General features: G+C 41.1%; 2 protein-coding genes across 3 annotated transcripts; both read left to right on the plus strand.

Moving 5' to 3' along the window:
• Positions 1-2,987: 2,987 nt before the first annotated feature.
• On the plus strand, positions 2,988-10,291 carry stc1 (stanniocalcin 1). Of its 2 annotated transcripts, XM_054772881.1 has the most exons (5): positions 2,988-3,166; positions 3,253-3,416; positions 4,492-4,634; positions 4,717-4,928; positions 6,178-10,291. In XM_054772881.1, the coding sequence occupies exons 2-5, from the start codon at positions 3,302-3,304 to the stop codon at positions 6,488-6,490; spliced, it is 783 nt and encodes a 260-aa protein (XP_054628856.1). In that variant the 5' UTR covers positions 2,988-3,166; positions 3,253-3,301; the 3' UTR covers positions 6,491-10,291. The 2 variants fall into 2 exon arrangements, with proteins under 2 accessions (XP_054628856.1, XP_054628855.1); XM_054772880.1 differs by having other exon boundaries at positions 2,988-3,416.
• An 8,967-nt stretch (positions 10,292-19,258) lies between these two features.
• Positions 19,259-21,059, plus strand: nkx2.7 (NK2 transcription factor related 7). Its single transcript, XM_054772623.1, has 2 exons — positions 19,259-19,325; positions 20,572-21,059. The coding sequence occupies exons 1-2, from the start codon at positions 19,259-19,261 to the stop codon at positions 21,057-21,059; spliced, it is 555 nt and encodes a 184-aa protein (XP_054628598.1).
• Positions 21,060-24,631: the final 3,572 nt, after the last annotated feature.

Genomic DNA, 24,631 nt, shown 5'->3' on the forward strand with positions numbered 1-24,631 from the left:
AGAGAGATTTATGCTAAATGTTCAAAGAACTGAAGTGACATCAACATTTAAGGCACCCAAATAAAGTTCCACTGTATGTTCATTGAGAAAACAACACGCCTAATGGCGGACTATACTGAGTACTATATTGTCTCCAAAATGGTTAAGATGTTATACTCGAGGGCGCATCTCTGCAACATGTCTTTACTTCTATTAAAATAGTTTTCCAAATTCTCTAAGGTCATACAACAGTATGTAGACCTAACCTGTGTCCTCAAATGACAGCGACGGTGATGGTGATTTATTGTGAGAGTAGATAATAAATCATTTTATTGTGTAGATATTCACATTTGCACACCAGACAGGGGCCTAAAGTTGGATTCTCCAGTGGCGAAAAGGTGCCAAGTGCTTGTCAACATCTCCTGACAATGATGGGGGAAGTCAGGGTCAGCGCACAAAAAGATGTGCTGAAGACAAGCAGAGCACAAAGATATGAAGAGGACGTCTTCTGACGGAGCTCGGGAAAGGGAACAACAATTCCATGTTGCAATTGGGATGATTTATGTTGGTCATGAACATATGTGTATGTGACAAAGACGTTAAAGCAAGTCGTTCGTCAAAAGAGGTGTATCTCTTAAGGAAGCAGTGCTGATTGAAATTAGGATTGTGCAGCCTTGGTGGAGGTTTGCCATTCCAACTGTTGAGTTAAAACTGCATTATTTGTGAAAAATGATGACATGCTCAGAATCCAAACAAACAAACCTAATGAACTTTTGTCCTTTGTAGCATCAAGTCAGTGCACCATCGCCATGGCAATGACACATACACCACTTTGCTTATCACAAGCCAGTGTACCATCACAATGGTTTAGAAGTTGTTATTTTAAGACTGCATATTGTTGCTTCAACCTGACACGCTCAAGTAAAGAGATCACATACTGTGCTGTAGTTCACTCTGTCTGCTATGTTGCTAAGGTCTGAGGAGGCGTTTAGGCCCCCATGGTAAACAACCGCTTGGAGTCCCACACACTTTCCTCTGTATGCCGACACGTGTTGCTGCAAGTTGGGCAACAAGGCAGCAGGACTACAGCATCATCAGCAGTGTCAGTATCTACATTTTATGTCAATGCTCCATATTGTAATGATTCCATAGGGTAAAGCATGCCATTTGAAGAACTACAGTATCTCACCCCTCACACTTCAACAATCGTTTTATTACTGAATATCTTCTCATGGTACAATACTAGATTTGCTGTCCTCTGCAAATAAGTCAACACACAGCCATTAAGAGCTGGCAGCACAAGTGAACATGTCCAAACTGTGTCCAAAGTGATCCTTTTGGGCATAGAATTAATCATCTGCCTCTTCCACTCCCCATGATGACATCACCTGTGAATCTTGGGGATGTCAGACACTTCAGCTTGATGATGCCCCACAGGTGCTCAATCGGGTTCAAGTCTGGAGACATACTTGGCCGCTCCATCACCTTCAGCTTACTCAGCATGGCACTTGTGATCGTGGAGGTGTTTGGACTCGTTGGCCCAGTTCTCCAAGCGAACCTGCTTCACAATGTCACAGTGCATGTTGGAATTCATGTTTCAATAAACCGCAGTTCCTCCCACTGCACTCAAGGAGCCCAAACCTTGACACAACCACCGCCATGTTTGACTGTAAGCAAAACACATCTTGCTACTCACTTGTGTTGAGTGTGTTAAGTCATTTTAGTACAAGCTGTACACTGACTACTCCACCGTTTGTTGTCCCATTAAAAAGATATTCTGGTTTCCGAAATGTGACTTTTGCGAGATTACAGTTAAACCTCAGTTTTGATGACGTATGACGCGGTTTTGTCGAAAATGTTTGCCTCAGTTTTCATACGCTGTCTCGGTTTCCAACACATGTAATATACTATCCATCCATTTTCTATGCTCCTTATCCTCATTAGGGTCTTGGTATGCTGGAGCCTATCCTAGCTGACTTTGGACGAGAGGCGGGGTACATGGTGAGAACGGGGTACACGGAGAGAACATGCAAATTCCACACAGAGATGCCCAATGGAGATTTGAACCCAGATCTTCCCGATCTCCTGACTGTGTGGCCAACATGCTAACCACTAGACCACCGTGCTGCCGATGTAACACACTAGTAAGTTTGATTCATTTGCGTGAATTGTTCCGCAAACGTGAGTGCCTAAAACAAGCACCCTACATGTTGCTGACTCAAAGTCCATGCATTGTTTATTGAGTGCGACTGCTAAATGACCTGCCATGGGGCCAAAGAAAGTTGCGAGTGCCAGCACGTTCAGAAAGAAGGTGAGAAACACTGTTGAATTCCGTCTCTCCAGGATGCACAGGAAGTCCGCATCAACAATATGTTCCACCCATTCGTCATTTATAATGATTTCACATTGATTTAAGCATGTAAAACTAGAATTATTCTCTATGAAATTATTTTTTGGTAAGATTTTTGGATGTCTGGCATGGATTCATTTGGTTTTATTATTACCAAACCAAGCAATTGGCTTGGTTTTTGTACATTTTGTTTTCGCTCCTCGTGGAACTAATACATAACTAAAACCGAGGTACCACTGTACTTGTCAGCCAGCAACAATTGCTTTCAACAAAATAGGGGGAGTAGTGACCCTGAGTCTTTCATTTTTATACCCTTGTCCCTGAAAAGGTGGAATTTCTCTGGAACACCCATTTGCATCATGTACAGGAGATAGATGTATAGAGATGAGATACAGTGGAACCTCCAAAATAAATGACTGAACTCATGAATGTTCTCCTGGATGAATGTACAAAAACTGTCACAGACACTCCAGCATCTTGCAGAAGAGTGTTCACTTTTTGGTAATGATCACAGAGTCCCAGGCAGTGCTGCTAGTTAGACGGGTGATAGTTTAGCCCACATGAATGTAGCATATGCAATGTATTATTTTCCGGTGTCATTCAAAATCTCTGGCAGTATTTTGTCAATTAGCGAAGCAAGCATGAGCCGGTCCTTGAACGCGTCCTTGTGATTGGTCCAAAAGAGGATCTCGTAGCGGTCAGCGCTCCTATATAAACCCATGCAGGCTCAAGCATCGCTGCCGTCTGTCTGTCATGCAAGTCCGAAGCACAGTGAGGAGTCCAGTCTTGTAAAAAGAAAAAGAAGAAGAAGGAGAAGAGGAAGAAGAGCCTCACTTTGTACGAGCCCCCTACATTTATTTATTCATTGTTATTATTATTGGCTGCGTTCTTAACATTTCCTGAATGAATCCCCCGCGGAGCAGGAGGCGTCTTCTCGTTGCGTTCACTTGTGACATCTGTGCCGGGAAGACGATGCCTCTGAGGACGGGACTTTTTATCCTGATGGTGCTCAACGCATCTGCATACGAGCTGGATCACAACGAGTCCTATTCGTCCAGGAGAGCACGCTTCTCGACCAACAGCCCTTGTAAGTAGCACACATGCTTCCATCCATGTACATTGCACGTATGCAGCCGTGCCTCCATCGCTCAAATGCTCCTTTCTTCTCTCATCATGATCATTTGGCCTGCGCTGCCTTTTGCTGTCGGTGCTGATGCATGCATTCTTTTCTCTGTATTATTTTATTTATTTATTTGCCGGTGTCCTGCCGGCAACAGATGTGCATAGAGCTTACCTGAGAGTGTCTCGTGCTGCATATTCTACTGAGAGTATTAAAGCCACGCATGCATTAAAAAAGAAGTAGGCTGCATGTGCATTAGAATAAATCAAACGCTACATTCCTACTGGCTGTGTGCAATATTTAAAGTCGTCAAGATGCACAAAAACCTTGAAAAAATGACATGTTCATTGAAAGATTTGCTGCTCCCTCAGAGGGCATGCAGACTTTAAACTGGCAGGTCAGCCCAGGGCGGCACATATGTGCAAAGTGGGTTCGGGCCCCCTTCTATACATTTCTTAATGGTTTATTCAGACAAGGTGCTCATCATCGTATGCAAGAATGATCTTGACAGTGTCTGTGCTCTGCTGGATCATGGCAGCGCTTCATGGATTTTATCATGTTGTGATCCATATTGGCCTGGACTGTGGCATGTGGTGACTTAGCAGTCAGGAATATTGAAGTGCTTTGAGTCCTAAAATGTGGCTCGACAATTACAGTTGGTGCAAAAATAATTGAAGACAGAGGCTGGTGGCAGCATGTGTTCGCCTCTGAGTGTGTCGACAGGCACGCCAACAATTTTCAGGAAACTCTTTGGTATTTCTGGTGCTCTGCTGAAAAGAACCGAACCCAGCCAAGGGAAAAGCTAAGCTGTGCCAAAAGGTGTCACAGCGGTTCAGAGCTGAAAGGTGTCCAAGCTCTCGTTTGCCCCTTATGGCTGTACTGGCCGATGTGAATGGCCACAGTTCTGTATGAATATTCTCCTTTGTCGGCTGCATTTTTGTCGCCCCAAAGCCTGGCAGCTGGAGTGAGTGTGTGCAGTGTGAGTCCCAGGCAAGCTACTGTTGGCTGAACTGCTGATGGATCATCATCTCTGTGCCCACAGCAGATGTGGCACGCTGTCTCAACAGTGCCCTCCAAGTTGGCTGCGGGGCCTTCGCCTGCCTGGAAAACTCAACGTGCGACACAGATGGCATGCATGACATCTGCAAGTCCTTCCTGTACAGTGCTGCTAAATTTGACACTCAGGTATACGCTTATAGTCACCTCATCCAGACTTTTATTTGAAGCTGTATGGCTATACTGAATATAGATTTGTCTTCTTCTACAGGGTAAAGCATTTGTGAAAGAGAGCCTTAAGTGCATTGCCAATGGCATCACCTCCAAGGTGTTCCCCACCATCCGCCGCTGCTCCACATTCCAAAGAATGATATCGGAAGTCCAAGAGGAGTGTTACAGCAAGCTCGATATCTGCACGGTCGCTCGCACCAATCCCGACGCCATCGGTGAGGTGGCCCAGCTACCCAGTCACTTCCCCAACAGGTGAGCGCCACCTCTGCCACTGATCAATGAATGACCACATTGATGTATTACATCGAATAAACAGCTAGAATTGTGGGGCAGGCCCCCTCGTTGTGGGGTGAGGTGTTGGGTGAGCATGAGAGGCGGGGGAGCGTGAGAGGCAGTATGTGTACAGTGTGTGTATGTGTAAAATATTCACATACTATATGTATGTCAGTATGTACAGTATGTGTGTATATATGCATGTATATACTGCATACTGTACATGCACTGTATGCAAACATATACTATATTTTCATGTGTGTATTCGTGTGTGCGCATGCATATTTAACACTACAGCACTGCACAGTATACGCATTTGTGTGTTTGCACACATGCTGCATATTTATATCCTGTACTGATGCACATACATAAATGTGCATCATACACACACGTACAATGTGTGTATGCAACACATGCATACTGTGTATGGATTGCATTTAAACATATTTGTATGTATAGGCATGTATATATGCATGTATGTGCATATACAGTATATTTGTGGGTCTGCATGAATATATGCATGCACTGCATGTACGGGTACAATCCGTGTATATATACTGTGTGTATATACTGTATGTGTGTATGCATATATAAATGTACATGTATATACGTACATGTATACTGTATGTACAGTATGTACATTGTGGATGCATGCATCCGTGCTGTTTATACATGTACTGTATATTTTCGTAGAAGTGTTTATACTGTATATGTACGAAGGCCACTATAACTCAGTAGTTACTTAAAATTACTTTTAAGAGCTTTATTGAAGTGTGTGGTAAGTAAGTAAGTAACCAGTAAGTTTTAGTGTGTCGCTAATTAGCAGTTTATCACCTGTCAATGTGAAAGCCATATGGAAGACGACTAACACTAGCCCCACCTACAGGACACGCGTATTCCACTGTGATGGAGGTCAGTGCTCTAGTGAGTGCTCTTGCCTCAAAAGTATCATAAAGCGCTGTCAAATAAATAAATATCGTCCACCGGATGCCCCTTTGACCTGGATTTATGTAGCATAACAGATGGCTCAAGTTGTATTCACGTCCATGTTTTGGTTACCATCTGCTCAATGCAGCCGTTGCAAAGAGCAAAATAGGATGAAATTGCTTGTTTTGATTCTGCTGTTTACATTTACGATGGCCGTTTGCAAGAATAGGAATGGTCCCTTCTGTGTGGATGACATCCAACTGCACATCACAATACATGTGAATGTATTTTGTTCCCCGAGGTTCTACGGGAGGCTGCTGCAGAGCCTGATGGACTGTGACGAGGACACGTTGGAGCGCGTGAGGACCAGCATGGTGTCTCGGTTGGGCCCGGAGATAACCATGCTTATTCAGCTCCTGCAGAACAAGCCTTGCTCTTCTGCAGCTGGCGCCGCATCCGCCGCCGCCGCCGCCGCCGCCCCAACGGGAGCGGAGGGCCGCGGGAACTGGCGCTGGTCTGTGGGTCCCCATATGTACAAGATCCAGCCTAATCTGCGAAACAGAGACTCTGCCAGTCATTTTGGCAAAAAGCGCTCTGCCAGTGACAGCTCCTAACTTGCACTCCAAGTCAGAAAGCTCCTCTGTTCCCTCGGGGTGACCACATCCATTCCTCCGTTAGACTGGAAGTTACTAAAATATGCACCTCCAGGAAATGCCAGACCACCCATAGAGTGTGATTGTTGATATATTGTATATCCTACGTTTAAGGCTTGAGAGACCCCCCCCCTTCAAACCCTATTCATCTCTCCCACTTGTGGCTGTGCAACAACAGCCTTGTTCACTCTTTTAATCTCCTCCTACTAAGATCCTTACAAAGTCTTGATGCCAAGCACAAAAAAGAAGAATAACTCATCGTCATCCATAAACAGATTAGTCAATATTGGTTCATCCACGTGGAAGGGTGGGGGGGGTTATCATTAGATGTATCCACAAATTTAGTGATGAGACCAGTCAAATTGTGAGCATGAGATGTGAAGGTCATCTTCACGTGTATTTTTTATGATGCTAACTCCTAAATGTACTGTATTTATAGGTAATCTGAGACAGCCATAGCTAGCCTTCTAACAGAGCGTAAAAGAGGTTACCTTAAACTGACCAAAAACACAAACTTCAAAACTGCCCTGAATGCTATTCAAGTAATACCAAACTAGATATAGCACTTACTAATAGTTCGTATTTGTGTTTTCTGATGACAGATGTAGCCGTTGTACTGACATCATGTAGTCTGTCCATTAGAAAACATCAATCCAGACACTTACAATGCATACGACTGTTGAGCTCTACGGTGTATAAGGGACCATGTTTATGTTGCTAACTGAGTGCAAGATTTAGAGTGACTATTTAAAAAAAAAAAGAAAAAAGCCTTCTTGGAATTATATTTATTTTCCTACTATATTATTTAAGCTTTTTATTTGAATGCATATATTATAGTTTTAATTAGCTTAAAAGCTTCGATTTGAACATCTATATGCCAAAAAAAAGAAACAAAAAAAAGGGTGAATGACTGGGACCCATGTCATGACTCTGTGCTGGCCATAGGGGAACAAGGTTGGTCATTCAAGCCAAGGTGGTCTACTTATGACACAGGAGGCAGTTTTACAATAGGCTGGTCATTGTCATTGTAGCTGCTGCATAAAGGTAAAAGCAAGTGTCAGCATCAAGCACCCGGCTTGGATGTTGTGCACTATATAACATTGCGGTGCTTCTCCATGCATGTATCCATTAGAGAGGGCTGTGTGTTGTTTCTTTTGTGAGTGATTGTGTTGGCCAGGAAACAGCAATGCATTATTTCACTTTGACCCCAAATTGAAACCTACGCTGGGTGGTGGTTGGCTTGGTTGGCTCCCCTTTTTATTTCACGGCCTTCGAATAGGAAGACAATCGTCCACGAATAGGAAGAGCACTGCAATGGGGTGTCACGCCTTTAGCACTATGGCTCAAAGAAAATGTTCATATGGATGTAGGGCCTTATAAATGCAATCGGTGCAATTGAATAGGGTTGGTGTACAATATAATGAGATCGAGTAGAGCAGTATTTGGCTGCAACCAGCAGAGGTGCTGTTGATTCAGTCTTGACTAGTTTTGCAATTTGAAACGCCGCAAATTTGAGCGGCATCAGGCAGCATAATTCTGCTCAATACAATACTGGTGTGGAGTTCAGAACATTCACAAAGATATTCTCCCATCCCAGTTATTACATCAAAAAAACCCTGATTAATTATTGCCTGTTAATTTTCACCATAGGTAATCATGAAAAGGTCCCATATTATACTATTTTTCGACACGTTTAAGTAGGTCTCAGAGGTCCCACAATAGTTCATTGGAAGTGTGCTGGCCAAAATCTAGCCTTGATGCAGTTCGATGGAAACATGCCATTTTGTGTGTGTAGCTTTAATGCCAATGTGTTGTGTTTTCCCATGCCTGTGTGGCTCCAAGAAGCGCTATTGTGCACTTTATGCACTTTTTACATGTACACTGTAACTCTACAATTGTCCAACGTAATAGATGCCATATAGCACATTTTAAACAGTTTAACATTAAGAAGTGGGACAGGAGGCCACAAACGACACTAGCATAGCTACGTGAGCTACACTGCTACCATCACAATCACATTTCGACATCTTGCTAGGTTGGCTTTTCGTCTGAGGAAAAAGAAAACGGAATCAAACCTACAGCTCCCACGCGTTTGTAGCTGACTGACAGATTGACAGACTTTCATTTTAAGATGTGTAGAGAAGCCTTTTTTTCTTTCTTTTTTTTTTTTTTTTTTTTTGCAAAGCTGTCCGTCATGAAGTGTTGGGCGTATACTGTACATGGGGCAGGCTCGGCCAATAGCGGCAGGTCAGAGGCGGTAGCATATCCACAAGGACGGAGGTTTTTCCTGTATGACTTCATGAAACTTTAAAAGCGACCGTTTGAGTGCCTCTTCTCTCAAAGGTGGACCAAACAAGTGAGATAGATAGATAGATAGATAGATAGATAGATAGATAGATAGATAGATAGATGAAACCGGTTGTCAAGACTGAACATGTGATACATTTGGATCTCTTTAGTTTGTGCCCGAGTGTCTTTCTACTGCAAAATAAATGATTGGCTAAAAGGCTTGAAAGCAATGCTGCTTGAAAGAAGTGACTTTAAGTGTTAGTTTGACAAAGGAGAAGCACAAAGCATAACAATATATATATTTTTTCTCTTTTTCAATATTCTTTTTCAGCTCCGAGACTATGTTAAAAATTCCAAACTATGCAACGACACAAAGGATTCACAGCGACAAAGAAATTGACCTTTTGTTCACTAATTGCTGACGCTGTTGTTTGCACTCGCTCGGCGTGGAACTCTAGGATGGTGGTTTCTTCTGGACAATGTAAGAGCTATAGTCACGCTATAGTTTAAGGATATCCTACTAGTTTTTATTAAATATGCACTTTTTCTTTCCATCCGGACCACTATAAAGGGCATTGAAACCTTCATGATACATGTGTGTGTATCTCATGTTGTCCTTCATGGGTAATCCCCAAAACCCAAACAGCTGCTGCTAAGATGCTGGCCACAAGCCACGCCTCCCCCTAACCCCGCCCCCCTTACTGGCGGCATCACTCAACCAATAAGACTCACACAATGTCTGTCTGTCTTTTTCCTGTGGACATTTCTTTGTTGTTAATAACTTTTAGGGCAAAGTGACTGTTTCCTCACCAATGTAGTCCAATGTAACGGTAGTTTCAGAGAATGTACCTGTTTACTGAATGTCTGCTTGCAGGAGACACATGATGAAGGCATGTTTGCATGACGGGCGGAGAGACAAAACATTGTCACGGGCCTTCAGTTTCTTTGTTTTGCAGGTTCGAATTTGGGCGGAGCGGTGGTGAGCTCTGTGAAAAACTGTTTCTCCTGTCTCACTTCTGACACACCATGGTACTCTTTCCTCTCAAGACTTGAAATAGATTGATAGTGATTGTTGTCGTGCTCGAGCAAAAGCGAAAAAAAAGCTTCAGTGACTTGTAAAGTTTATTTTGTATTCATATATGTGTATATATATATACATATATATGTATATATATATATATATATACAGTATGTATATATATATATATATATATAGATATAGATAGATATATATATAGATATATATAGTAACAGTTATTTTACTATTCAGATAGCAAGGTTATTGAGGATTTAACTGAAGTTCCTGATACAGATGCTATGTAACGCATGATTGACCTTGTGTAAATGACTTGCACTTTAAAATACACCCATAGACATATATACCCACACTGTGTATATGTTTGGGTTTTTTCCTCTGTACTGAAAAGTCATGAAAGATACAAATGCATCAATTGTGTGTCTTTTGCTGAAATAAAATATTTATCATATCTTAGTCGATTTGTATCATTTCTAAATACATGATATAAAGTCGAGCTCCGCAAAAGGGTTTCACTTTGGCGCTCAACCACCGTTGTCCGGAGAAATATGCCTCAAAAGTCAAACGAAAAAATTGGAGTTTCAAGCCATCATCATGTGTGACATGTTTGCAAATCGTTGTTTTGAAAGTGTGAGGCAAGCCTACCTGGGGAGGCGCCAGAAGACTTCAAAGCTGCACCAGCAGCTGGAGAAAAAATAATAAAAAACATCTTTTTCAAACATGCTAAGCTAACCTGCTTGTTTTTTAGTTCCTGCAGTGTGAGAGTGAACACCCATCAAAATATGCTCCCGAAAATTTCGGGTAGTAGGTGAGGACACGATTGCATTATATTCTCTGAAGGGGGGGGGGACACTGTTTTGGTTGACTAAAAAATAAAAATAAATAAATAAATAAAAATACATATTTAAGCGAATTTTAAAATTGAAAGCATTTTCAAGCATAAAAATGGTTAAATGAACAAAAATAAAAATATAAGGCATTCAGACGACACATCCAGAAGACACATTCAAAGACGTTATATGTAGTATTCTACACTGGTCACGAGGCGTCAGTAACGTCACATTGATGAGACATTAGCCACTGCAGGAAGTATGCTTTCCAGAAAAAAACATCAAGGGACTCTTCCACTCCTAACGTGTTTATTTTATGTCTAATTAATGTCTAATATGTCTTATTTTCTGTTATTTTGTCGACTATACTGGGTAATACGTGTGTAAATGTGACTTATAGGGGTGTTATTTCATGTCTAGAGGGCTCTAATAATGTTAAAAAACATATTTAGCAGGTCATAAACAGGTACGACAGAATTTTGTCAATGTAGTTTTGTAGTTAGAGCATAGAAATGTTCTAACTACAAAACTACATTGACAAAATTCACTCATCATGTCGGGTCTGGAACCACTTGACCTCGATAAATGACAGATTACTGTACGCGATCCAGAGCATCCCAAGCATGCCCAGTGGGTGACATGTCCAGTGTGTACGAGGGTCATGCAAGAGCTGAGATGTTTTCATCTTCCAGGAAGTGTGTACAGATCCTTACAACATGGGGCCATGGATTCTCATGCCGCAACATGAGGGGATGGTCGAGGATTAATGGCACTACAATGAGCCTCAGGATCTCCTCATGGTATCTCTGTGCATTCAAAATGCCAACAATGCTGCATGATGGCATAGCGGTCAGCATCTTGGACTCACAGTCGGGAGATGAAAGGTTCAAATCAATCAAATTAGACCATCTTTGTGTGGGGGGGTTTCCAGGTAGATCCCAAAAAACATGCATGTTAGATTAATTGGATTCTCTAAATTGTCCATAGGTGTGAACGTGACCATGAATATTTGTTTGTAATCCAATCCAAAAAGCCAGATGGGATAGGCTCCAGCTCACCTGTGACCCTAATGAGGACAAATGGTATAGAAAATGGATAGATGGATGGATATGTCCAATTTACTGTATCTAAAGCCTGTCATTGTCCAAACACTTGTAGACGTACAGTAAGTGTAGATAACTGCTGTTTGTCCTCCTGACAAGTGAGCCTGAGCATAGTGATGACGCTGCTTCAATAAGCATCTCAGTTCTGCTTCAGTTTGCTCTTTGAAAAGTCCTGTAAAAGCCTTTCTTTGTCCACATTGTGCAGGGTGCGCTGCTTGATCAGAGTCACTCAGTTTACCGGCTTCAGAAACTGATGTAGACAAAAAGCGCGGCTGAGGCAGACTATTTCAACACAATGCACGTAGCTTCATTTTCACAGCACACTCCCGCTGACCTCCAAAATAAAGACAAATTAGCACTCTTCTGAGAGTATCAACAACAATTTGACATTTATAGGTGTCATAAAAGCAGAATTGACTGCAAGGTCGCTCGGAGCTGACGTGTGCTACAATGTGCAGGCACAGCCGGCGGAGTTGCCAGTGAGTGAGCAGCTTTCAAGAAGTTCTGCGAAATCTATCGTATGCACTGAAACTGAAAGTGCATCCAGCGCTCTCCGGTTCTTTCTATTAAGCACAAATTATCCGCGCATGACATGGCTGTGGTTTACCACATCCTCTGAGCGCTCGGTATGTGTGACAAATCCAGCAGGACCCATGAAGGCGGATCAAGGACGCCGAGCACCTCCTGATGGAAATGAACTTTCTTCAACTTGAATGCAAGCGAGCTGAAACTGCAAAGTGGCTGTTTGCTGGAAAGGCCCGAGGACAAGAGAGAGGCTGCATGGACACTAATCTCAGTCAGAGGCAGATATAATTTCATGCCTATTTAGAGGAGAGTCCTGGGGGGCTTTCTCATCAGCCTGCTCCCCACCCAGCCTGCCTGCCTGCCTCATGGATAGGTGATGCAGCAGCAATTCTCTCATGGCCCTTCTTTAAAGACACATCCTCCCATCACTCATGGATTAATTGGTGACAGGCACAATAACACAGCACTAAAATGTCTGTGTGGCCGTGGCTGCAGTCGTGTCACTTTTAATAGCAACCGCTTTAAACACACAGAAAACACCTCGTTGCCTGGAAACAGATTTTTTGACCCTGCCTGTTCACTTTGTTGCCTGTCACTTGGAGCGCTGCCCGGTGTATCGCCACCCTGAGAGTCACAACCATGAGGAATACATGAATAATGATGACATGAGAATATCATTATGCAGATGCAATTCTTACCATCTGCTTGCACTTTTTCCTTCTAATTCAGCTCATGAAAGTGTGCTCATCTTATTCCATTTGGCCCACAAATAATGGCTCGGTATGTGACACTACATTAGGTACACCTGCGCCGTATCTAATAAGATACAATATAAGAGTTTTGTCTAAAGATGCTGTCTTTGTAAAAACAATAAGGTGCAGGTTTAATTTACTTGTTGATATGGATGTCATTTGGAATGGGGTAGACATGTACTGCATTATAATGACTGTAATACACTCACATTTTGATGTTATTGTTCATTCTCATTTATCCTGCACAAAGATGAGCTGGAGCTTATCCCAGCTGACTTTGGGCCAGTCAATCACAGGGTATTGTACGGTACTGTACTGTATTATATTATAAATAAAATAATAATAAGACCATTCATATTTCTATTGATGTATTATTTATTGTAGTAGCAGATGTATTGTTAGCAGACCATGTGCAGGGCCCCACAATCCAAGGGGATGCATTTTCTGCAAATGCGCAAAGGATGCACATTGCTACCGTGAGGCATAGGGCACCATGTCAGCTCGAGACAGGAGAGGGGAAAAAAGAGACATAAGCTAATCTGACACCACATTCTTTGCCACAACAATTGACAATATGCAGCATAACGGTACAGCTGTTGCTTGTAAGGCTGAGGGCGTGGATTCAATCCCACCCCGAGAGAGTTGGTTTATTATTTATGGCTTAGAAATAATTGATTGAACAATTTGATTCCATGTCATAACTAAATTCAAGTCAAATAGTATTAAAAAATTGCTTTTTTTCAAATACAATTCTGCTTAGGGCCCCAGTTTAGCCAGGCCGGCCCTGATTGTTATTAGTGGCAGTAGTATAGCAGTGTGTCAATCTAAATGCTGCATTGGTGATATAGCGCTTGTATTAGGTCTCACCAGATGGTGCAGGTGTACCTAATGCCGTGGTCACCTGCCTGCGAGGCTCTCACTGATTCTACAAATTCATCACAATCACATCTCAAAGAGCAGGCTGATTTATAGGCTCTTTTCCTACATAAATGTCCACTTTAAGCTATTCGTGTAATTCTGAGACAAAAGCAATGGATCCTTGCACAGTGCTCACAATCAGCACAGAGTGAACAATGCATTGTGCTTAGTGCAGCACAGCGCAGCGATGGTCTCCTTTCGCCTTTATCTACTCTCCTTCCGCGTGTGTGTTTTACATTCATTATGTCCCCCCTCTGGAAGTTGTGGCATATTCATCAGCACTGTGACAAATTAGATGTGCAGTGAAATGGAATAGGAGTGGAGGAGAGCAGCGAAAGATTAGATCCACTCCAATCTAACCGGCAATCACTATCCCTTCATTTCTGTGGGGAAATACCCAAGGACGGGGGGAGATAATTAGATCACTTTTTATTTTTACTGCAGAAAGTGCTGGGATGGCTGGGGGAAAGACATGAAACTGTCTTTGGTTTGTGCATTCAACTAAAGATGTCATCTTTAGCAGTGTGGTTGTTGCACTGCATCATCGTTATCATGTAGTTACATGAGGGTGGCAGAATATATGATGCACTGCAAGCTACAAACACAATAACAAACATTGTTATATGAATATCTCTCAAAACGAAGCATTCTTATCATCAAGGTCAATTGAGCGTGCTTTTGTGAGTCCCCTTATAGTGAAAATGCGCTTGAATGTTTTGTATCTAAAGTTATAACGTAGCGGGAAAATTCACACAGTGATGTGATGATAATTTATAACCCTGCTGGCCTTTATCTTCACTGATGTCTACTTCACACACGCTGTCACCTGATGTCCACATGCACTTATGGTGATAAGTAAGTGAACTGTACTCAAATACCAAATACTTGTGTACACATATGCTATAAAGCATGGACATCTTGCTATGTGATTACAACAGCATGGTTTAAGAGCCTCGTGGATAAATGTAACTTAGCCCACTCTTATATAGTTGATGAATGGCAATATTGTTACACTTACACTGTAGAATGCCTGACACAAATCCGTGGAAGCAAGCTGGTGTTGCAGAGACACCTAGTGGCAGAACTTGCTTACATCCAGCAGCAGTTTTTGTCAACTTTGCAGACTTCACCTTTCCCCACTTATATCTTGTTTTCATGATTGAGCTGAAACCTCACTCTGCTAAAAGTACACATTGCTTACACTGTGAAAGTATTGGGGCATTTGGCGATTTAATCTACAGCAGAGGTTTTCGGGGGAGGGGGCAACCTAAATAAATGGCCTGCCACCCCCAAATCTAATTTTAGAGGTGAAAAGCCCGCCAGAAAAAGTACAAGGCAGCTCCCCTCATCTGTCATCTGTGTGTGTACAGTATGTGTTTCACAGCACAGATCGCCCCTCAGCCCCGCCTTTCATTAAACATCCAATCAGCGGTTGTATGCAAATGAGCCGAGACGCAGCTCTGTGGTGTCAGGTTTCAAGACACAGCGGACTTGGACGAAACAGAAAGCGACCCGTTAGACAACTAATAATTAACAACAATTAAAAACAAAGGTTAGTATAACGTCTATAAAATATTTGTTCAATTAACTAGGGGAATAGCTACTAAATAGCTGTTTTCCCCAGTAGGAGCGTTTCTCAGCCACGCAAGCTCAGCACGAGGGAAGACCAAATGAGCTGTGTCCGCGGAGTTCTTGCTTTCAGTCTTCGTTAGCTTCACATTATTTGAGAGTTGCGTTGTGTCCCGTGAACATAGCAGTCAATGTCAAATGATGAGTACAGACGCCATATCGTCTTTCAGCTGCCATCAGTCACCTATTTTACTGTATGATGAATTAGGGCCAATTTGTGCGATACTATACTGTAACGTGTGTCTTATGTTACAACAATGGCTTTGACTGGAGAAGAATACTCGAGGAGGCACTGCAGCGCTGACAGTCATTCACCTGCCCAACTGCACACCACATAACCCAAGAACACAAAAAAACGTCAAACTGTCAAGTGTCAAAATTTTTTTCATGTATTTTCGGGTAAGCTTTTGTAGCTCAGGTTTCTTGGCTTTTCTTTTCTTGTTTTTAATAAAGGCTTGGGAGAATATCATAGATACTGCACTCCCGCACAATCAAATAATAAAACTATGCTATAGCAAAGATGATAATGCTCAGTTTTGACTGGCACCGTGCGAGATGTAGTCATTTCACATAATATGTTTACTATTGTGGTTGTAGTTTGCTAATAATTGCTGCTAATATTTCCCTCTTCCGTTTAGCTAATACATTCAAAATACAAATTAGGGTTTCAACTGAAACAGCGACCTCTAGCGGTGCATTGTTGCTATTGTTGACAGTTGATATCTAGGTTTAGGACTGAGATTGTGTCTTTGTAATTGAAAATAACTAGCAATGCGTGGCTGCAGACCACCACAATGTACCGCATCAGGCATCTGCCAGTTCTTTATGATACTGTACGTGTAACATATATGTTGTTCAATAAAACGAGGTTTTAGTACATGCTCCTTAAGATAACATTGCCTGGTAAGAAAAGATATCTTTTTAGTCAGAAATAAGCACTTTTGAGCTTGCGTTCAGATATTTAAACTTGCTTATATTTCTACTTTTAATAGCACAAACATGTGACCTGTGTTCTACACAGAATAATAAATGCATGACTTGATCCGCTGATGAGAGAATCAAGATTAAACTGTTTATTACATTATTTCAACTTCCTTTCAGTTCAGTCATATTTGTTTGCTCTTGTTCTTGTTCCTGTAGCATTGTGTAACATTGTGTAACATTGTGTAAAATTGTGTGTGTGGAATTGAAAACTACAAAATGGTGCCCATTTTATCTGTGCTGCATGAAAGCGTATTACGTGACAAGACAAATACTCCAGAAGTCAAAATATTTCAGTTAAAACATTTTATACAGCTATTCATGACATTGAGGAAATTGATATTTCATTTTTAATAATTAGAACATCAAAGTGTAAATATTTGTATAACATGTTTTAGAATGGACGTTTTTGTGCCAAACTAAATAAACAGTTAGAAATCCATTACTTTAAATGGGGAATCATACGTAAAATGTATTTATTGCATTATTTTTGGTGTTGGCATTCCTTTTATTTGACCAATTCTACACACCATTGCACTCAAAAGCATTCAACTCCCATTGGAAATTACTTTTATTTGTAAGTGTTTCAATAGATGGACAATTACGTAATGTTTACGTTTTGTTGTTCTAATGAAAACTACTGCAAATTGATGGTGTTGAATAATTTGGACTGCAACAGTAGTTTTTTTTTTTTCCAAAAATATATTTTATAATATAATATTGCCTAAATAGCGTGTGGAGTGTGTCTTTGGTGTTACTTCTGTATGGTCAACTTAAAACACCGCTCTGCTGTGTGTGTGTGGGTGCGTGCGTGCGTGCGTGCGTGTGTGTGTCCTCAGTCATGCATTGCAGCCTGGCGCCGCCATCTCTCCACTGCCACAACATGGAGTGTCGTGTTTCTGTTTGTTGTGTCCTGAGACAACACTAATAATGTGTCTGCACAACAATGTTGATGGTAAAAGCTGGTCAACATCACCAAAGACGTCACTCAACTCCACACTCCCTCGGGGACGCGCGTGCCCATTAAGTTAACCCCCCACCCTCCCCCCGCCACCTCCATTTTTAAACGACTTAATGAATCTCTACTAGGGACTTCCTGTTAAGTGCAGCTGTCACTGACCACTTCCTGAACGATATTTGATTTCAATGCAATCGCTGGACACTTCATTAGGTACACCTGCAGTAACTCATACAGAGAGCTGTGCGCAACATCTTGTCCAGTAATGACGTCAAAATATTAGAAACATCACTGCATACAGTTCTACACCCGTGTAAACTACACCCACGATAATAACCATATATGTATGTCATGCTCAATGTCGCTTTCCAGACTAGATGCTCCAGTTACTCAAAGACACAAATAAAAAATTAAGAATGACAGTAAAATGAACACATACGCCTACTAGTCATTTTGATTTCAAACAAGAAAAAGTTTAAATACTATTTTTTGCACGCATAAGAATTAGAGACAATGATTTGGTCTTGTTCGAATCTCCGTTGGGCATTTCTGTGTGGAGTTTGCATGTTCTCCCCGTGCGTGTGTGGGTTTTCTCCGGGTACTCCGGTTTCCTCCCACATTCCAAAAACATGCATGTTAGGTTAATTGGAGACTCTAAATTGTCCATAGGTATGAATGTGAGTGTGGATGATTGTTTGTCTATATGTGCCCTGCCATTGGCTGGCGATCAGTCCAGGGTGTACCCCGCCTGTCGCCCATAGTCAGCTGGGATAGGCTCCAGCATACCCTCGACCCTAGTGAGGATAAGCGGCATAGAAAGTGGTTGGATGGATGGATGGATGATTTGGTATTTTCATGTTAAATTAACTCAAAATTCCACGTATTCACCTCATGACAAACACTTAATTCAGCAATAACGCCTGTGAAACGTTTGCAAAAATGGGAGAAAAAAATCTAATGAAAAATAAAGACATAATTTTAATATTTTGAATGTATTAAATGTGTTTTACATGACGTTTTTCATGCAAAACTGAAAAAAAACAAAATAATAAACATTAAAATGTAATTTTATCGATTTTAATGGAAAACTTAATGCACTGTTTTGTTGTTTTTATATTTGATTTATTTTTACATGCATTCAAAACCTTCAGGAGGACAAACAAAACATACTGAGGGGTGTTTGTAATATTTAATGAGTCCAAAATGAGCAGTATTTGTTTGTAAAGGCAGAATTGCTGCACTGAATATCATTCTAGATTGTGCAGGTGTACCTAATGGAGTGTCTGATGAGAGTAGGGTGGAACGAGCTTCCCTTCTGTCATCAGACTCTCACTGCACGCCCGACATCATTAAGTGCACTTATGTGTTAATTAACCAACCCCCACCCGTGCCGGCTGGGTGTTCAGGTGTAAGGTGAGAAGCAGATCAGATCAGAGCATGCAGCAGGCTGGCTTTTTGGAGATAGGTGGCAGATTTTTTTCTTTCTTTTTACTTGGACCCTTGCATGAGTTTATAAAGCTGCTTGGGCCCACTGGGCTCTTCAGTGTCCTGCAGAGCAGTGCAGTGTGAAAGAGTCCCAAGAAAAGGACCAGGATTTAGAGGGGCGATGCATCCCACCCCTTTTTCAGTTAAGGATATTTTGAAGCTGGAACACCAGCATCACTTTGATGCTTTGACGGCGGACCAAGTTGCTGAAGAACATCTTAACATGCATGGGAGTCAGAGGAAGCTTTTCAACCACGACACAACAGTGGAGGGGGAGATGAATAAATATGGTAAGGTCCTTGGTCTCTTATCTGAGTGGTTATTTCAGTGTAACTACGGAAACTTCATTTAAATGCACTCCACAGACACTATTAGGTACGCTTGCACAGTCTAATCCTGTCAAAACTACTTTTCTAAATGCATTAGTTCAATAAAAAGTTTATAATTGTGCTTATCGTTTGCAGTGGTGTAGAACTGCACTGTATCACACTGAAGCGCTCCTAATATGTAGCAAAAGGAGGTCACCAAAATATCAAACAATGCATTTCAGCATTCTGTGGTCTCAGGTGGCCCTAATCAAGTTGTTTTTCTTGCTTATTTTCTAACTTGTTATTTTTTAGTTTTAAATAAAGATGTATCTCACAGCTAAGCATTTCTCACAAATGTTTTACCTGGTCACACATTAATGAAAACTCAGCAATTAGTGGATTTCTCTGGAGCAAATATACTACACTATATATATATATATATACATACATACAGTATATATATCCCTGGTGAGGTGTTCAGGCATGCCCAGCCGGGAGAAGGCCCTGGGGCAGACACCTCGGACACGCTGGAGGGATTATGTCTCACAGCTGGCCTGGGAATGCCTTAGTGTCCTCCCAGTGGAACTGAAAGAGGTGGCCGGGGGCCGGGAAGTCTGGACTTCCCTACTGAGACTGCTGCCCCCACAAACCGGACCCAGATAAGCAGAAGAAAATTTATATATATATATATATATTTCCAATTATTTTACATCAATAAACCTTTTTCTTCTTAAATGTCAAAAGTCAGGTGAAATTGCACGTTCCAATCCCTACTTAAGTACACAATTAAGTACACAATCTCACCCCACAAATGGGTTGTATATTCATTTCTAAAAGGCCTTTTTAATTATTAAAAATATATATATATATATATAGTAATAATGAATCCAAAATACTTGTTTCCTTTTTTGTTAATGTGAACTTTTCTGGTTCGGTCAATGTATAAATGCAGCAATTTAAAATATACTTGTATTTTCTTTTAAATGTGGAAGGAGAAACTGTCATTATAATGACCTATTGGTTAGTTGGGTTCAATGACTATGTTTTATTTTCAATAATAATGGTATACTATTTTGTTAGCTTCTGGTGAATGTGAACATTGTTGGTCATGTAAAATACACTTTTGTTTCTAACGTTAATCACGGAGGACTAAAAAGCTACCACTGTAATCCCTTGTTGGTCTCTGGTTATGAAGCGGCGCTGTCATTGTCGTTCTTGTGTTTTCCAGAGACAGACAGCTCCAGCGACAGTGACAGAGGCTCCAAACGAGGTGCAGGATCTCGCAGAAGACCACGTGTCCTCTTCTCCCGGGCCCAGGTGTCTGAGCTAGAACGCCGTTTCCACCAGCAGCGCTACCTGTCGGCCCCAGAGAGAGAGCAACTGGCCCTCGTCATCAAGCTGACCTCAACTCAGATCAAGATCTGGTTCCAGAACCGCAGGTACAAGTGCAAGCGTCAAAGTCAGGACAGAACCCTGGGACTTGTACCCAAGAGGGTGCCTGTGCCGGTACTGGTACGGGATGGCAAAGTGTGTGGAGCAGCATCACTGCCACCTGCTTACAATGCAACCTTTGGACATTATAGCAGCACCGTGGTGGGCTATGGGAGCCATGGTGTGTGTGGTTACGCCTATCACAGTGTTTCTCCTGTTTCTCCTGATGGCAACAACACTGAGGGGGCCTTCATTTGTGCACTGGAGGGCCGCACAGGATGGTGACAATGGACGTCTTCAAGAAATACATGTCATGTGCATTGTACATAAATGAGCAACTACTTGATTTAAATGGATGTTGTGGCTTTGTGATGTGAGAGGCTGCTTTCATTAAATACACATTTTAATAAATATATCTTCGTATCGACAAGCAACAATGACATGTCATTATTTGTGTTTGTGTGTGGCATGGTCAACATGAACATTGGCTAGTTAGGTTGTTTGTTACTTATTTATGTCATATACAGTATCTCAACTTAAAATATTAGCGAAAAGAGACAAAGTTTTAGTTTTTGGAAAATTTTTTGAGAATAAAGTCAAAATATTAAGAGAAAAAGATTGTATTCTAATGAGATTTTTTTTTCAGATTAAAAACTCGTAATATTATGAAGAAAAGTAGTAATTTTAGTAGCATAGAATAGCATAGAGTTGAAATATTAAAGAAAAATACTTTTTTTTTTTTTGCAATGTTATGAGAAACATAACAAAATAAAGTTGTAATTTTTGGAAAATTAGGTTGAGGGAAAAGTTAAGTTATAAAAGTTAAGAATATCCATCCATCCATCTTCTATGCCGCTTATCATCACTAGGGTCGCGGATATGCTGGAGCCTATCCCAGCTGCCCGGGTGAGAGGCGGGGTACACCCTGGACTGGTCGCCAGCCAATCACAGGGCACATATAGACAAACAACCATTCACACTCACATTCATACCTATGGACAATCTACAGTCAAAGTTAAGAATAAAGTCTTCATATTTTATTTACAAAGATTATTTAAGAAGAAAGTTGAAATATTTGAAAAAAACAAAAAACAACAGAAAAAAATCGTAAAAAAAGAAAGCTAATTATATGCTTTTTCACAGACATCGCAAAGCTGAGATGCAGTTTTTTCTTGAAATATATATAACTTCTTAGCATATCACCTGTGTTGGTTTGTAAAATATCAAAGTGGCCCTTGCATCCTTTCATTGTCAGTATGCGGCCCTCAGTGGAAAAAGTCTGGACAACCCCGGTGTAGAAGTATTGCATGGTCTGGCTGATGAGTGTGAAATGTTAATATTGTAAAAACTCATTTGTATTTCATCAAAACAGCTTATTTACTTATCGGCGGTGGCTGAGTGGTCGGAGAGATCGGAACAATCTGGGTTCAAATGTCCGCTTGGGCATCTCTGTGTGGAGTTTGCATGTTCTCCCCGTGCGTGCGCGGGTTTTCTACCACAGGTATGAATGTGAGTGGGAGTGCTTGTTTGTGCCTCTCGCCTGAAGTGAGGATATGCGGCACAGAGAATGGATGGATGGAACCTACTGTATGTACTTGCCAACATGACATCAGTAGTAATAGGCTGAGGAGAGGTGGTGTCTTTCGTTGTTTATCAACGAAATGCTTCCAAAGTGAGCAAAAAAAGAGGAAGTGACATCCGAGCTGACAAGAGCAGCGCTATCAAAGTGAGCTCATCATTGTCCCATTGACTAATCCGCTGATAAGAACTCGCAGCCTGCCTAGTCCCGGAGCTTTGCTTGGTAAACAAAGTTGCAGACTGAGAGGCTCTCTAACTTCAACATTCAAACTTTCAATCAACCTGGAAAGGCCTTTACATTTAGCTGTCACTCACTGATGGGCCGATACAGTCAGCTTCACCACGCTAATAGTCAACATTTGATGCTACTTGCTGCTGGACTGTATATACCTTGTAGGATGGTGGGGTTTCAAGGTGACCACATACCTGTACATACAAACGTCATGTCTATGAGTCTGCATGATGAGTGAAGCTAACCTTTTAGTGAAGAAAAGAGCCTCAAGGTGGAAAGGAGGTGAATCTCTGTGATAAGGATGAAGATGTAGACAGAGTGGAGTCCAGAAGCACTTCAAGAGATCAGATAGGCCTAATGGCCAACCACCCACCTCTCTATCTGTGTGTGTGTGTGTGTGTGTGTGACACAGAGGATGAAGAGATGCTTGATTACGATGTTGTGATTCACATTTCATGAGGGTCATCTCCTTCAGAGGATGACGTGAGGGCGTCCATCGCTGAAAGAAGCACAACGGTTGAAGTGAAGGCTGTGCACACATCCAGCGTATCACGTCATCCTTTAATACTACAGAGCTCTGATAACCTCGACGCGTGTGTGACGACTGACGACGAGGTTTCTGATACGAAATGATAGATGAGGATCTGATTTTCCTGTCTCAATAAAAATGACTCATCATCTTATTCTATGAAAGCTGACTCTTTGGTAAAACGGCCTACTGTGGGGCGGTGGTTACGTCATGATGTGTGGCATTAGAGCACCCTCTAGTGGAAGACGTTCACATCACAGGATAGTGCTGGATGATGCCTTCTGGTACTTTCAAAACTTTAAACAGGCCTTCAGACTAATGTGTTTATATTTTTGTAGGAATTTTGACATTCACTTTGCAATTTTCTTTCATGCAACATTCCCACTTTTTTTCTCATAATATCCCACCATGATTCTTGTAATATTTCAGCTTTTTTTGCATTTTTTTTTTATAAAATAGTGACTTTTTTCTTGTAATATTATGACTTAATTGTTATAATTAGACTTCATTGCTACAAATTATTAACATAATACACATTTTTTTTCTCATAATATTTCACGTTTGTTCACAAAATGACAACTTTCACCATTTACTATGACCATTTACTACCTTTTTACAACATTTTTGTGAGTACCTTTGCTAGTTCTGCTTAGCGTGTGGTTGTAGTTTTCTTCGTTCTCGCAATATTCACATTTTATTCTCATAAAATTTATTGCATATCACAAATTTTTCAAATGAAATTTATTCTGGTATTGATTTTTTTTCTCATAATATTACAACTTTATAATAAATTACTTTCACTCTTGTAATATATTTTTTCTCCCTCATGATATTACGACTTGATTCTCATGTTATGATTTCAGTCTCATATTACATATACCGTATATATATCATAACTATACATCATTACTTTCTTCCCACAATTACCTTTTTCACATATAGCTTTATCATAAACTAGAACATAGTATTTAAATGTTTTTTCAGGTTATGACATTGTTTTTGTAACATATGTAGACTTTTTTCTCATAATATGGCAACTATTCTCACAAATTACGTAATGTTCATGTTCAAAAACGTAATGTTCACAATATTTAGACTTTTTTCCCTCATATCATTACCACTTTGTTGTTGTCACATCACCAGGACACTTCTAGAGAGGATGCAGATTTAATAGAATGAGTGATAAGATCACCATCAATATGCATGATGCATTATTATTATTATTATTATGAATAGAGTTTTCAAAACAGCCGGGGTGTGCAGGGCCAGACTGCACGGGGGACCACTGCTGCATAAGTAACACGCAATATTGTGTTAGGTTTGTTCATCTTACATATCTGAGGTAATGTATGACACAGTGTTGCTTAATATCACAGATGTCGACCTCATACAGTGCCTGGATCAACCCCTTGTGTGATGCTAAATTCCAAATGAGTGCACCTCGTGTCTTTAAGCTTGTGACAACATGTAAGAAGTGCTGCAGACACATGTATTGTTCCAACAAGGCCTCTTGACGCA

This window comes from Dunckerocampus dactyliophorus, chromosome 4 (genome assembly GCF_027744805.1).
Source record: "Dunckerocampus dactyliophorus isolate RoL2022-P2 chromosome 4, RoL_Ddac_1.1, whole genome shotgun sequence".
Taxonomy (NCBI): domain Eukaryota; kingdom Metazoa; phylum Chordata; class Actinopteri; order Syngnathiformes; family Syngnathidae; genus Dunckerocampus; species Dunckerocampus dactyliophorus.